The following is a 14,841-nucleotide window of genomic DNA, read 5'->3' as shown; positions in this document are numbered from 1 at the left end:
AAATCCAGAAATGCTTCTACTGGATTGTGACTTTTATTTTTTTATATTTTTTTATTCATTTAATGAATTGTGTAGCAATGTATAAGGTGCAAAGCAGTGTTACATCCCACATGTTTGACTAGTTTTAATACATATCTCATACTTGGTTAGGAGAGTTTTATATATTGAGACTTTAGAAAGTTTAACAGAGACCAAACCTGTTATTTTACAACAGTATTAATAAATTCTTGCCAAATTATAGAAAAGATTTTGGACTGCTCCTCAGAGAAAATTGTAAATGTGCTAAAAAGACTTCCTTGTCTCACTAAATTCTGGAGAGTAGGATGGGGTTCTTTCAGCTGAAAAAAGATGATAAATCAGCAGTGTAATGAAAGATATCACAATCTGTTTTTGAACGGCACAACATTTAACCATCAGGTGTTACTCTAAAGTTTGGTGTTAATTAAAGAAAACAGTTTTTCAGCTGTTAAAATATAATGCCAAAAGTGTATTTAACTAAATATGCTTATTTTTTTTATTTCAGCCCTGATGGCCAATGTACAGTTACACAATTCAAATCAGCTCATGCCTGCTTATCTTCTATGTATTCAGCTGATTGATGGTTATCTGCTTTAAATGCTTCCACACAAACCATTTTTATACATCCTGAGGTTGGACTTTAATGTATGTGAATTTCCCCTTGTGATTAATAAAGTATCTATCTATCTATCTATCTATCTATCTATCTATCTATCTATCTATCTATCTATCTATCTATCTACAGTATCTAAGTGGTCTTCGTGTACCACTTTTTCAGTCGTGCCCACATCTACAAGTTACTGCTTTAACTTGCTTATTCTTTTCATTTCTGAACAGCTGGATTTTGAAGATATTCAGAAACTGAAAAAAAAATATTCTAAAAATTCCACTTATAACCCTTTGTAAAATTTCATTGAACAATTATTTGAAAATATCTGAACTTTCGCAACAGTAACTAGCGTTGTTTAATGTTTTTAAATGCTTTCTACAGATTTGATTTATGTTTTCTGCACATTCTAAACTATAACCACACATAATATATTTTTCACTGCAGAAAGATTTATTACCCATAATAAAATATTTAACTCTTTGTCTTCAAATTACCAAATGAGTAACTCATTACCCATATTGGTTTGAAACTTTTTAGGGATTGTACCTATACTAAAGTTTATACTGTATTAAAGATCCACACGATCTAACAAGTTTTGTACCTTAGTAGCTGGCAAACACCACATCTCCAAAGGAAATTGTAAGTCAACGATTTTGAAAATCACCCATGATCTCCTGGCAGTGATCTACGTAAAAGATCAAGTCTCTTTTTGGGCAAAAATCTATGCCTTGTTTCACTGGGGTGCTTTGTTTAGAAAAAGATTCTGATCAACAAAAACATCCTGAAAAAGCCAACAAGGTGTTAACAGTTGTGACATTTTCAATGACTGGATCATACTGTTTACCTAATAAAGATATTGACACATTATTTCAGTTTCATCCATATGCTGCTTACTGGATAACATCTGAACATTAAAGGCCAACCTGAGGATGTCTAAAAATGATGTGTGTGGACGCATTTAAAGCAGATAACCATCAATCAGCTGAATACATGGAAGATAAGCAGGCATGAGCTGATTTGAATTGTGTAACTGTACATTGGCCATCAGGGCTGAAAGTAAGTGGTTTTGAGAACATGTGCAGTTAATAGCTGAACCACAGTCACATGGAAGGTCAGAAGTTTTAGTAAGAAAAGTGTGGCCTTCTAATATGGCTAATTCAATATTAAGCAAAAGATGACTGGAGAAACATGCATGCAGAACATGAATATGTGGCTAAGAAGATCAGATCGAGAAAGAAAGATGGCACTGAAGGCCATGTCTCAGTACAATAGCACATATATTTACCATTGGGCAGGGTTATCACTAACAAAAACCAATGGGTAGTATTCAGACTAGTATTGAAGTCAACTAGAATCTAAGCACTGGAAATGTACCATTCAAAAGATATTGTTGTGACAAAACAACACTCAAAATAGCAAAATAGCCTCCCTAGCCTGCTTAGAAAAAAACTTCACCTAAGACACACTTAACTTGCTAACTCCCCAAAATGTATCAAAATGCATCTTAAGTGAAAGGAAAACCATACAAAACCTTTGGCTTGAGAATCAAGTCTACACAGAATCCTTATAAAATAAGAATTTATTTATATAAACAATTGAGGAACAAAAAGGGCAAAATAAGGCAAAATGATTTGCCTAAAAGACAATCCAAGGCTAACAAATCCAGATCCATAAAACAAGAGCAAAATACAAGAACACAAAGCAATAATTCAAGAAGCTAGAAAAATGAATGCTCACCATAAATAAAGCACACACCAAGTGACAATGAACCACAGAAGGACCTGCTTTGGGCTTCAGAAAAAAGAGGCAGAAGGTGGTGCTTCGGTGGTGACATCAGAGTGGACCCGTCTCTTTGGGTTCCACTCAAAAAACAAAAGGAACACAAAAGAACATAGCACAATACATAGATACTAAATAATAAATAAAAAAGCGAATATCAACAAAAACACATAAGTACACTAATATATGAAAAAATAAAATAAACAAAAAAGAAAAACAAACATAAGCCATGGAATAAACCTTGGCTGTTACATAACAGAATTTTATTAATTTGAAAAGATTTGTTTTGCAACATTTTGCAAAAATCAATTATATTTTGTGAATCTGTTTTCTTTTGTTTAAAGTAGTTGAAAAAATTGTTTCCCATGAATACACCTCATGACTCACATATGACCATAGTTCACCCACCCATACCTTCATAGGTCACAAAGTAATGCCAGGGCGTTAGCTTTATTAGCTCCATTAGAAGAGCTATACAAAATCAAGACCAGCGCCTATTCTAGACTGCACAGTATGGGCTACAGGTACTGTTAATTAAAACTTTGTTTTTATTTATTTGAAATTTCCTTCATTCAAATGTGTAACATTTGGGGAGGTTTACTGTTGTCATGCAGTTAGGTTATTCTATAAATGTATCCATCCATCCATCCATTCACAGGACCTGTCTCATTCAATTTCTGGGTTGTGGGATGCTAGAGTTTATTCTGGCAGCACTATGTGGAAAACAGCAACTAACTCTGGCCAACATACCAGTCCTCCACAGAGCACTTTTATGAGCATACCCACACTCAGTTGTACCAGGCTGGTTTAGACTGACCAATTAATCTGAAATGTAAAAGGACTACTACTCCTGTCTACAGAGATTGTGATGCAGCAGTGCTAATCACTGTCCCACTAGGCAGACCTTTAAAGTCATTCTAATATTTATCTGTTCATGTTTATTAAAAGTGAATTCACAAACCACAGCCACCGCATTGGATTCCAGTACATCTTGAGATGTCATCACCGTGTAATAGGAAATGTTCATCAGAAGATAAGAAATTGTCACTGTTACCATGGATAATATGATTGACAAAGGGATGTTTCTAAAAAAAAATCAAAAATAATATCAAAAGTGTACCTTATATTAATCCAGTCACAATAAATACTTATTGCAGATGCTGTAATGATTCACCAGGGCATGGAGTGATAAAACTATTAAAACCCAGATGTACAGTACATGATTTTTAAATGTAGCTTGCCCAATGAGCTTAATAATGACAGTCAAGAAATTTTTTAAGGTCATATTTTCATTAATAAAGGAGGTAGGTGACTAATGCAGCACAACAGCAAAAAATTTAAACACATTCATGAAAAAAATCTCATGTTACTGGTGTTGCATAATCCACATGGAAAGTCATCCAATCGTTTGCTCATAACGTTGCAGACATATTTTTAAATAAACCACTTTCTGAAAACACTCTTGTGACCGAGAAAGGAATGGGCACACACATGCAAAAAAACTATCTATCTCCCCTCACTCACTGGTCAATAGTCCTGTCATCATTTCAAAAGCAAGGAATTGTCAAAATACATTCAACTGTTTACAAGGCATGCCGCCTTTTTCAAAAGTAAGTGTTAATATTTTGGCAAAAAATGCATACTTTCTGAATTTGCATAGCGTGAATGTGCTTGTGTCTGCCTCGATTATGTGAACAGGGGTAGATGAGGATAGAGATAGGCTGGCTGATTCTAAGGCCAGTATGAAAAGAGCTTCTCACCAGCAGGGGTTGCCAGTTGACCATCAGAATGAGAAGAAGGAGTACATCTGTTGAAGGATTTTGATAAAAGAAATAATTGGCTTGGGGATATACTGTAAATTTCTTCAGTTTTTCCTAAAGTATGTTGCTGAACTGAATGTGATAGAGGAAGAGGAACATGACTATGTTGCATGTTTCTTAATTATTCTTTATTTTTTAAATGAACTGTAAACACTATATTCACTGTTTCTGTCGTTGTTCTTTCCCATTTATTTTTGATTGTGTGTCATTGCTGAAGGACAGTGTGAAAATGGCCGCATGACACAGGATTAGTTTTTTTAGTTAATAAATTGCACCTTTGTTTTCCACAACACTTTCGTCTTTGTCTCATCTCTCTCTCCGTCTCATCTTGTTTGGTCTATAAACTACAAGGTATCCAAGGTGTAGTCTGGCACCACATTCCTACTATGTAGGGTATCATAGTTGATACAGGGGTACTGTTATTTTCCTCTGAAATGTGTAGACCTCAAATGGAGAAGTATAGCAGATGTACTGTTGAAAATATATGAGCTACATTTCACAAATTGTTTGTTGCTCTCTTGATGGGAATTTTAAGTGAAAACAAATCCACACCAGAGAATGAAGTCTCTTGTGTGATTTTTCCATAATATCAAAATGCCAGCAAACTCAGTTATCCTTCTCAATAAACCTTTACCAGATTTAACTTAGGTTACAAATAAATGCTACTTAATCAAGTTCTCTTTGGTCAGATGACTCTCCTTTTGAAGTTTGTCCCTAGAGGTTCCAGGGGAGGGGTGGCGCAGTGGTAGTGCTGCTGCCTCGCAGTTAGGAGACCCGGGTTTGCTTCCCAGGTCCTCCCTGCGTGGAGTGTGGAAGACGAATGTTCTCTTCATTCCCTTGTACTAATTCATGTCTGAGAAGTAAGCTTTACAAAACCATGTAATAGCATGCTTTGTTTTAGCAAACAGAAAAATATTTGTGCAAAGGACTCAAGGTCTGAGCATTCCACACATGAGTCTGCCTTATCACGTTTTCCCTTAGCTTACATCTGAACGCCATAACAAAAGGAGCCAAGAAATCAAGTTGCATAAGGGGCGTTGAAGGGGCTAAAGGTTTGTGTATAATAAATGTGTTGACTGTTACACTTTATAATGATATTAAATTATGCATTCTAGGGGTATAAAACTGGACCCCACCCAACAGACGGGGTTCAGAAGAGCCCTGACGCTGTCATGTATATTTGATTGTCTGCTTTTCTGAAACTCTTCTCACCGTGACTCTGAAAATAAAGCTGCTTTATAACCGCACCTGCTGTCGGGTCTGAGATTTCGTCCACAGGAGCTTGCATGTTCTCCCTGTGTCTGCGTCAGTTTCCTCCCACAGTCCAAAGACATGCAGGTTAGGTGGATTGGCAATTCTAAATTGGCCCAGGTGTGTTTGTGTGTGTCCTGCGGTGGGTTGGCACACTGCCTGGGATTGGTTTGTGCCCTGTGTTGGCTGGGATTGGCTCCAGCAGACCCCTGTGTTCAGATTCAGCAGGTTGGAAAATGAATGGATGGTTCCAGGGGATGTGAACTGAGTTCAGATTTCACACATCGAGGCAGTACCATCAGAAAATGAGACACATTAGGCTTCTGAGTGTGAGGGATCTCTTCTTCATAGAAGGGTCATTTCATTTAAATTTAACCCATACAACATTAATGAAAGCTTTCATCTCTTGATTTAATAATAATTTTCTTTGATCAATTAAGGATTTTGTCACATTTCTCAAATATGCATGCCTCTTTTGTGGCAAAAAGAGGGTCAAGGCTTTAATCAATTTCTTTCTCTTGAGTTTGATTAAGTCAGAAGAAAGATAAAACTGACAGGAAACTTATTATTGTTTTTACATGTATTACACATGTATTCTGGGAACCCAAACTCAGAGACAGTAAAGGCAAATTAAAAAACAAAACATGACAGCCAACAATATTTATAATAGCAGTAATAATAATGAAAAAATGAAAAAAAGTATATAATGTATGAGAAGAGCCTCACACATTAGAGCAGGGGTGTCCAACTCCGGTCCTGGGGGGCCGCAGCAGCTGCATGTTTTCTTTCTAACCATCTTATTAATTAGTGACCAGTTGCTGCTAATTAATTTCTTTTGTATTCACTTTAATTGACTTGACTCAGACCCGTAAATTGTTTCTGTTTTCCTTAATTAGTAGTAAAAAAATAATCACACAAGACACAAAACAAGCTGACACATGACCAGCTAACTTGTGCCCTTCAGAGAAGTAAAAAAAGTTAAAGGTCTCCATAAATGTTGATCTGCTTAAGTTAACAAAACATGTTGACAGTGTTCTTATAAAAAAGAGGATTAATAGTTTTGGAAATGTCTACTGTGGCAGAATGAGAGCAGCAACAAGCCATGGAATTAAATAACGGGCATAATTAACAACAAGAATAGGCTTCTAAATGAGAAATTAGATGGAGTGAAATTGGTTGGAGTTTGAAGCGCCAACTTAGCTGGTCATCTATTAGCTTGTTTCACATCTCATTTCTGTTTGGCTACCATTTAATGAAGAAACGATTCAATTTAGAGGATTGAATCCTTCTAAACAAGGCTATTAAAATGAAGGGAAAAGAAAGGTGATTAGCAGTGAAAACTGGTCACTGATTAGGAAAATGGGTTGGAATGAAAACCTGCAACCACTGCAGCCCTCCAGGACCAGAGCTGGACACCACTACATTAGAGTAACTGAATTGTCTTGTTTTGTAAGGGTGCATTCTGCTTATTGGAATTGGAAAAGGGCATCACATTAGAGCCACTACAACAATCAAGGCATTTCAGTGGCTTTCAGGGTTGGTGTTTTGCAGACTGTCATTGAACTCAGGGTGTTGTCAGGGTGAATAGCACAAAGAATTTACTGTCGAATGTTTTAAAACCTAAAAGATTAATTAAGACGCCTAGTTCTTTTAGTCTAATTAGGTGGTCTTGCCCTTGCAGCCTTAAGTGTAATAAATCATTTCAAAGCAAAATTAACTGAATGCATAAATAAATTAACAAAAGACACTACAAGAAAATACTTAATAATTAGAGAACAATTAACAGGAATGAAACAAAATCAGAAAAAAGAACCAAAAATGAAATAAACCAAACATACAATCCTAGGGTGAGACCCACTACATTCCGTAACAGAAAGATTTTACATGAAATTGCTTCCCTGTATGTGTTTAATTTGCCTCATATTCAGTTCTCTTAGCAGTACCAAATACAATACTGTATCTAGCTTAGTGAGTAAACTGACCAGCACATGTCATTTTTTTTATTTGATCAGTATGCTGATCAACTAAAAATTAGGTATGATCTTCCTAAGATCTTTTTTGCAAATAGTGACAAAAATCTCAATACCTTTTGGAATCAATGACTTCTTCTGTGACATAATTCAAGACATACCTGTTAAAATAAAATAGAATTCTGTTACCATGTCATAGTAAAATCAAAGACTGTCTTCAGATCTAAGGTGCATGCCAAGCATGCAGGTCAACCATAATTCCTTTTTGTATGCTGTATCATTTTGGGAATCCTACACACAAAAACAATATTTTTTTACTTCTTATTTGCACCAAAATGTTTGCTGTGATGAATGACAAAAAATGATTATCTTATGTTTTAATGGAGAAATTCAGAGATAACTAAGTTTTTCATAAAATAGAATTGAAGATAGAACTCTTGACCAATGAATGAGCGGTGAGGCAGGTGTTCAATTCCAAAGCAAAATCACTTTTGAATGTGCCCCACTATGGTACATTATCCTGCTTTTACTAAAGTAAAACACATTTGAGGAATATATACATGAATAATGCCTTCCATTCTTATAGTGGATTAGCCGTTACTGCCTTGTTTTTTGGAATGCTGTTCTACACTATTTGTAGTTTACAGTATGTGAACTGCTTTGAGGTGTTTTGCACAAGGTGATAGAGATGGAATCAAGGGACCCCCCCAGACATAATTTTGCATGTGGAAAGGGCTGAATTCAACCTGAACAAAATCAGCAAATATGGTAGGAACATCACAGGGCATCCACAGTGAATGTACCAGGGAAGCATGGGAGTCACATAACCATGTGTAACCTATGCAGCGCTCTTATCCCTGAGAAAGGGAGAGAAGAGGCGAGGCCTGACTTCCCAAATTCTGGAGTAATTTGGAACAGCATCAGGTTTCATCACTCCAGTGTAGTGAGAGAGTGGTCTGCTGCCCACCTGTGGTGGTGAAAGATTCATGATTTTCAGCTTCATTACCAAATGTCCTTTCTGGGAGCAATGGGTGCTGCTTGTTAACATAACCCAGTTGACGATTGTCAAGAGTGGATGAGGCATGCAAGATGGTTTTTCCCTCAGTGCTTTGCAAGGTAAAACATAAGATATGACATTGACAGGATCTACGTGGCCTAACACAGAGGAGAGAGTTGATGCTCAACAAAGAATACTAGCCTTGGTGTTTATTTGTGTTTCGTACATTATTTTCTAGTCTATATTGTGTTTTCTTCGTCTTGTACATAGGTTTGCCTTTGTATCTTTTTGTTACAGTGCAGTTGTGCAATCTCCCACTTGCTTTTCACTTTCATTGTGCTTTCATATATGAATACTATTATACAATAAACATTTTTTACTGATTTGTGTGTGTTGTACAATACTTTGCATTGTCAGGAACACATATTGGACACATATGCTAATGTGTACTAGGAATTTATCTTCATAGTGTTTGTGCAACATACAAGGACAACACACAATGGAAAAGATAAATACAAGAATATAAAATGATTAAATATGATACAGCATACAAGGGCAAAACACAAAATGATGAGATAGTAGGATTAAAATGTCTAGGCAGTCTAGTATGCAGATGTTTCTACATACTGAGTTGAAGCTCAGACCTGATTAGTTAGAATAATTGCACATGGAAAAAAACTGTAGCTGTACCACAATGTCAGATTTTCCACCTCTTGTCTGTATATGGACTTATCATTGCTTGAAATGAGGCTTAGTGTTATGTCATCTGCAGATTTAAGAAGTTTGACAGACAAATCACCAGAGCTAGAGTCATTTGTATAATGTGAGAAGAATAGTGGGGAAAGGACGCATCCCTGTAGTGTTCCAGTACTATGGGTCAATGGGTCAGACATCTGTTTGCCCAACCACATGTACTGTTTCCTATTTGTAAAAAAGTCTGAATCCAATTGCAGACTAAATTGGGTAGGTTGAATGGGGTGTTTCTTATGTAGAGGCTCTGGGATGATTGTATTGAAAGCAGATCTAAAGTCGACAGACACGATCCTCACATATGCCCCTGGCTTATCAAGGTATTGATAAATAAAGTTCAGACCTAAATTCAATGCATCATCCATAGAAATGGGTCCAGGAAGTCTTTTGTAGCATTCTTGAGGTTATTTAGAATAAGGTGTTCAAAGGTCCTCATTACCACAGAGGTTAAAGCTACTGGTATGTAATCTTTTAGGCCTGTGACCTTTGATTTTTTTTTAGCTACTGGAATGATGGTGGAGGTCTTGAAGCATGTAGGAACACTACACAGATCCAGAGATTCTTGAAAATGTCTGCATATACTGTAGACAACTGGTCTGAACAGTGCCTGAGTGTGGAAGTCGAAATAAGGTCCTTGGGCCTCATGCATAACACCGTGCGTAGAATTCAAACTAAAATGTGGCGTATGGACAAAAGCAGAAATGTGCATACACACAAAAAAATCCAGATGCATAAATCTCAGTCGCTCAACACTGAAAAAGCTGATCTAGGAAATTCAACAGATGTGCTATGTTGCAAAGGTTCCAAATGGTATGGTGTTGGAGAACCACCTTATTCACTTATGGCTGCACACATGGTCACATTGCCTCTCCATTGCCCAGGGATTTCCACAATAGTATGCTGCCCAATAATGTTGTAGCGGCTTCTCCTTCTTTTAGTGAGGTTAAATCCAGCCACCTCAACAAAAATGTAATTATATGGCATGTCCTTGGCATCAAGCTGAAAAATTCTCTACAATAAAAGAACAGAGATAAGCACACTGTACAGTATAAAGTTTGAACTTTGCCTGTACACTTAATCAGTGTTGTACTTTTTACTGTATCGTGACTTGGTACTACATACTGTATGAGGGTGCAATGATCATTTCTGTACATATTGCCGGCATTAGGTCTTCATTTGGTCTGAATTCCTTTCAAAAATAACTTTGTATACCTGCTTCATGTTCAGGTTGTTACAACATACTATGCAGACAATAGTAGAAATAGTGATTTGATGAATACCCTGGAATGATCTTCAATGACTCTGTTCTGAATTTCCCATAAGTGAATAATGTTGTTGGCCTTTATCTGTCCCCACTATCTATTAGAGTCATTATCTGTCCGCACTATGAGGTCACCTTTCACTTCTACATGCACAAAACACACGCACACACAATGCATCTCTGGGAGCTGCATTCAATATGTAGAAATAACACAGTGGAAGATCATAGTACAGTTTCATTTTTGGTTATGATCAATCCAGTACTGGCAATGTGAACATTTTTCTACAGCTCCAGGGAGACTGTCCCTGTAATTATTCAATGTAAGTCTGTTAAATGCCATAAAAGTAAAGTGCTTTACCTGTTCTCAGATCTGAAGGAATGGACTATGGAAGCTACTGTATAACAACTGAGATTTGGACAATGTGCAAGCACATGGTCAACCACAGTAGTATGATTATGATCTGATATTATAGTTCTTTGCTTTCCTTTTCCTTATTCTCGTCTGGCTCCTTGTCTATTATCCATTTTAGGTTCATCCAAAAATAACACACCAAACACACACAGCTTCATTTATCTGCAGTCAGTAGTTTAGCATCAAGTGTGAAGCAATTTGACAGCGTTTTCAGCTACAGTACAGAACTGAGTGCTAGCTGAGCTTAAGTTTTGATATCTTGTGTTTGATTAGAGAAAGGAATGTTTTCAGATTGGCTGTATGATGATAAGTGTGCTTTACCAATGGGATTTGTGTTTGAAATCTGCTCAAATGGTGCAACCAATCTCTGATATGACACCAATGACAGGAACACAGTTTGTAATTTTGGGAATAGTGTGACAATTTTCAGGACCGAATTAGAGCAAGTGGTTATCTAGCTGACTGTTCAAGATCTAGTGTTTAAGCATTTGGGAAAAACGGTAGTAGCTGCATACTGTAGCAGTGATCTAGAATATTTCCATCTCTGGTCTGGTAGGTCTTTTTATTTGCTGTTGATATTTAGGAAGGACCTGGTTAAAACTGACATGGTTAAAATCACCCAGTCCCAGTCCTTAATGCACTAGCAGGATTTCAAAAGATATTAATTTGAATAAAAGTGTGCCTTTCTCTAGCACATCCACTCGCTTATTTTAGCAGATCAGTTTAAATACCTAAAAAGTAAATATAAAGATCTTTTTCAACAAAATTTTGTTATCAGCATGGAAAAAAATTATACAAGATGTGAACAGATGGTCTGCCCTCAAAACTCACATTAGCAGGAAGAATTAATACTGTCAAGGTGAATATCATTCCCAAGCTTCTTTTTCTGTTTCACAGCATTCCCTTATACATTAAAAAATATTGTTCTTTATGAAATTAGACTAAACAATAACATAATTTATTTGGAATTCAAAATATCCATCCATCCATTATCCAACCCGCTATATCCTAACTACAGGGTCACGGGTATCTGCTGGAGCCAATCCCAGCCAACACAAGGTACAAGGCATGAAACAAACCCCGGGCAGGGCGCCAGCTCACCGCAGGGTGCAGACACACCCGCACACCAAGCACAAACTAGGGACAATTTAGAATCAAAATATCCACAGATCCAAAAGGTGCCTCTACAAAGATGGCAAGTGCCTCTATAAAGATCTGCTCTTGCTGTTGGCTCTTCTTCCTTTCTCTTGGGTGGGGGTTGAATTCTGGTTTGTTAAGTTTGAGTTGATTATATAGAATGTTATTTTTCTCAAATAAAATCAATAAAAAAAAGAAACCACACAGCAGACCTAAAGCAGAAGGAGGCTTCGCACTATGAAACAATCAATTTTATTTCTGGGGTGCAAATATACAAGGGGCGGCACAGTGGCTCAGTGGGTAGCAATGCTACCTCACAGTAAGGAGACCTGGGTTCGCTTCCCGTGTCCTCCCTGAATGGAGTTTGCATGTTCTTCCCGTGTCTGCGTGGGTTTCCTCCAGGTGCTCCAGTTTCCTCTCACAGTCCAAATGCATGCAGGTTAGGTGCATTGACGATCCTAAATTGTCCCTATTGTGTGCTTGGTGTGTGCATGTGCCCTGTGGTGGGCTGGCGCCCTGTCTGGGGTTTGTTTCCTGCCTTGCGCCCTGTGTTGGCTGGGATTGGCTCCAGCACACCCCAATGACCCTGTGGTTTGGATGTAGCAGGTTGGATAATGGATGGATGCTATATACAAGGTATAAAGGCCTGGAAATTGGCACAAATTGATGAATATGCACAAGCCTGGTCCACAAAAGAAATAAAATCTTCCTGTACTTCATTACATGCCCTGCTTTGTGCTTCAGAGAAAAATACAAATTATCGTCAATATACTAATAATACAATTGTCCATATATCACTCAGAATATAGAACAAATTCAGAAAGCACTTTAAGGCTGAGAATTTTTTATCTGTTGCACCTCTACATGATAATCACCCTTTTTTACCGTCTTAAACCTACACAGTATTTAATGTTTGGAATACGTCCAGGATTAAACCATTTAGAGAATTGTATATAGAGGATGTCTTTGCATCTTATGAACAACTACGACACAAACTTCCCATTAACACAATGTTCCTACTACTTACAAATCAGAAACTTTACTTAAAGGAACCTGTCCAATTTTCCTCACTTACCACCCACGTCTATTCCAGAAGAAATATTGATCAGTTAATAATATATAAAATCAATAAATAATATATAAAAACATTTTAAAGTCTCTTTCTTTAAAATATCACAGGGTATGGTGGGGAAAGGATTTTCCACTTAATATCTCAGAAAAAGAATAAAAGGCAGCCATGCATATAATATACTCTAGCTGCATATGCGCAAAGTATTCAGTTATTCAGCTTAAAATCTTTTATTGAGCAAATGTATCTTGTTTAGAATTGTCCACAATGTTTCCAGACAAAGATTCAAACTGTATACATTGCAGTCTAGATCCAGCCTCACTGGGCCACATGTTTTGGGCCTGCACCAAATTAACATCATTCTGGACTGAAATCTTTAAATGCCTTTCAGACAGCCTTGGTGTCACAATCACTCCTACCCACTAAGCGCTGTAATCGCTGTGCTTAGTGTACTCCCAGATGGGCTTAAAAGTGTACAAGGACAAACTGATCGTGATTGCCTTTACCACACTACTAGTACGTAGACTTATCTTGCTCAATTGGAAGCATCCCAGCTCACATGTTATAAGCAAGTGGGTAACTGATGTTACTGTATATACTATTTGAAACTGGAAAAAATTAAATTCTCACCTAGAGGATGTGTGGAAAACTTTTTTATAATGTGGAAGGATCTAGTTGATACAATTTTAGAAGAAGTATTTATAAGTATTTATTTTATCTTCTTTGTTGTTTTTGAAGATTTGCTCTTGCTGTTGGCTCTCCTCCCTTTCTCTCGGGTGGGCATGTTAAGTTTGATTTGATTGTACAGAATGTTATTTTCCTCAAATAAAATCAATAAAATAAAAAAAAGAAACCACAAAATTGCGATTTGCGAGTCTCGGCTGTGTTTTTCAATCTCAGTGATTACATCAGTGAGTCACCACTACACTTCATGAGCACTGGTGGTGTCAACACAGGCTAGAATTACTAAGGAAAACTTGCATGGAAAATAAAACAGCTTACAGTTTATAATAAGCAATTCTAGGTCAGGAAAAGCATGATTTATAAAGAACCGTCACACAACAACCTTGATTAATGTACAAACACACTCCTCCTCCCTTTATTTTGCTGCACAGTTCTGTAATGTGGTCCACTCAGTACAGTGTGAAATCAGGTAAGTCCAATGCAGAGTCAGGAATATATCATTCATCCATGTTTAAGTAAAGCACAAAGCAGATAAAAAAGAAAAGTCTGCTTTAGTATGTATTAACAGATGCAGGTTGTTAACTTTGTTTGCCGGGAAGCACACATTAGATAGACATATTCCAGGCAGTGGCTGTCATAGTCCTTGCTTTCTGAATCATCTCAGGACACCACCTCTTCTGCCTCTGTTGCTCCTCTATCGGGCTACCTGTTTAGCTACATGAGCACCTGGGATCAATAATTGTAACATCCACGGATGAAGTTATAAGATCTGGAGTTAATAAGAGATAAGAGCAATATTGGGAGAGAATGTGATCAACCAAGGCTTGAATATGCCAAGAAGCTAGGCAGTGAGTCCAGCCCAATCTGAGCCACTATATTGTTGCTGGAATCATTAGGACATTTCACAATGAAAACAGAAAAGACTTATAATATTTTTTCTCAATTATGGCTTGTCTATGTAGAGAAAGAGTAATCAATTTTCTCTTCACTCTGAAGAATTCACAGAAGACCAAATGGTGGTAGAACGAGTGCTCTTTTTCTCAAGTACAAGAAGACAAAATTAAAAATATGGTACTGGCAAAA

The 14,841-nt window shown here is 37.0% G+C and overlaps 1 protein-coding gene across 1 annotated transcript in view; it reads right to left on the bottom strand.

The window, feature by feature from the left end:
• LOC120538598 (cystine/glutamate transporter-like) overlaps positions 1 to 14,841 on the bottom strand; it is a 91,406-nt gene that overhangs the window by 18,749 nt on the left and 57,816 nt on the right. Inside the window, exons 6-7 of the mRNA XM_039767987.1 lie at positions 7,565 to 7,609; positions 3,369 to 3,492 (exon numbers count right to left, since the gene is read on the bottom strand). Coding sequence (XP_039623921.1) covers positions 3,369 to 3,492; positions 7,565 to 7,609 — 169 coding nt within the window. The remainder of the gene's footprint in view (positions 1 to 3,368; positions 3,493 to 7,564; positions 7,610 to 14,841) is intronic.

Source organism: Polypterus senegalus, chromosome 11 (assembly GCF_016835505.1).
Source record: "Polypterus senegalus isolate Bchr_013 chromosome 11, ASM1683550v1, whole genome shotgun sequence".
Classification (NCBI taxonomy): Eukaryota; Metazoa; Chordata; class Cladistia; order Polypteriformes; family Polypteridae; genus Polypterus; species Polypterus senegalus.
This window is presented reverse-complemented; position numbering and strand designations above follow the sequence as displayed.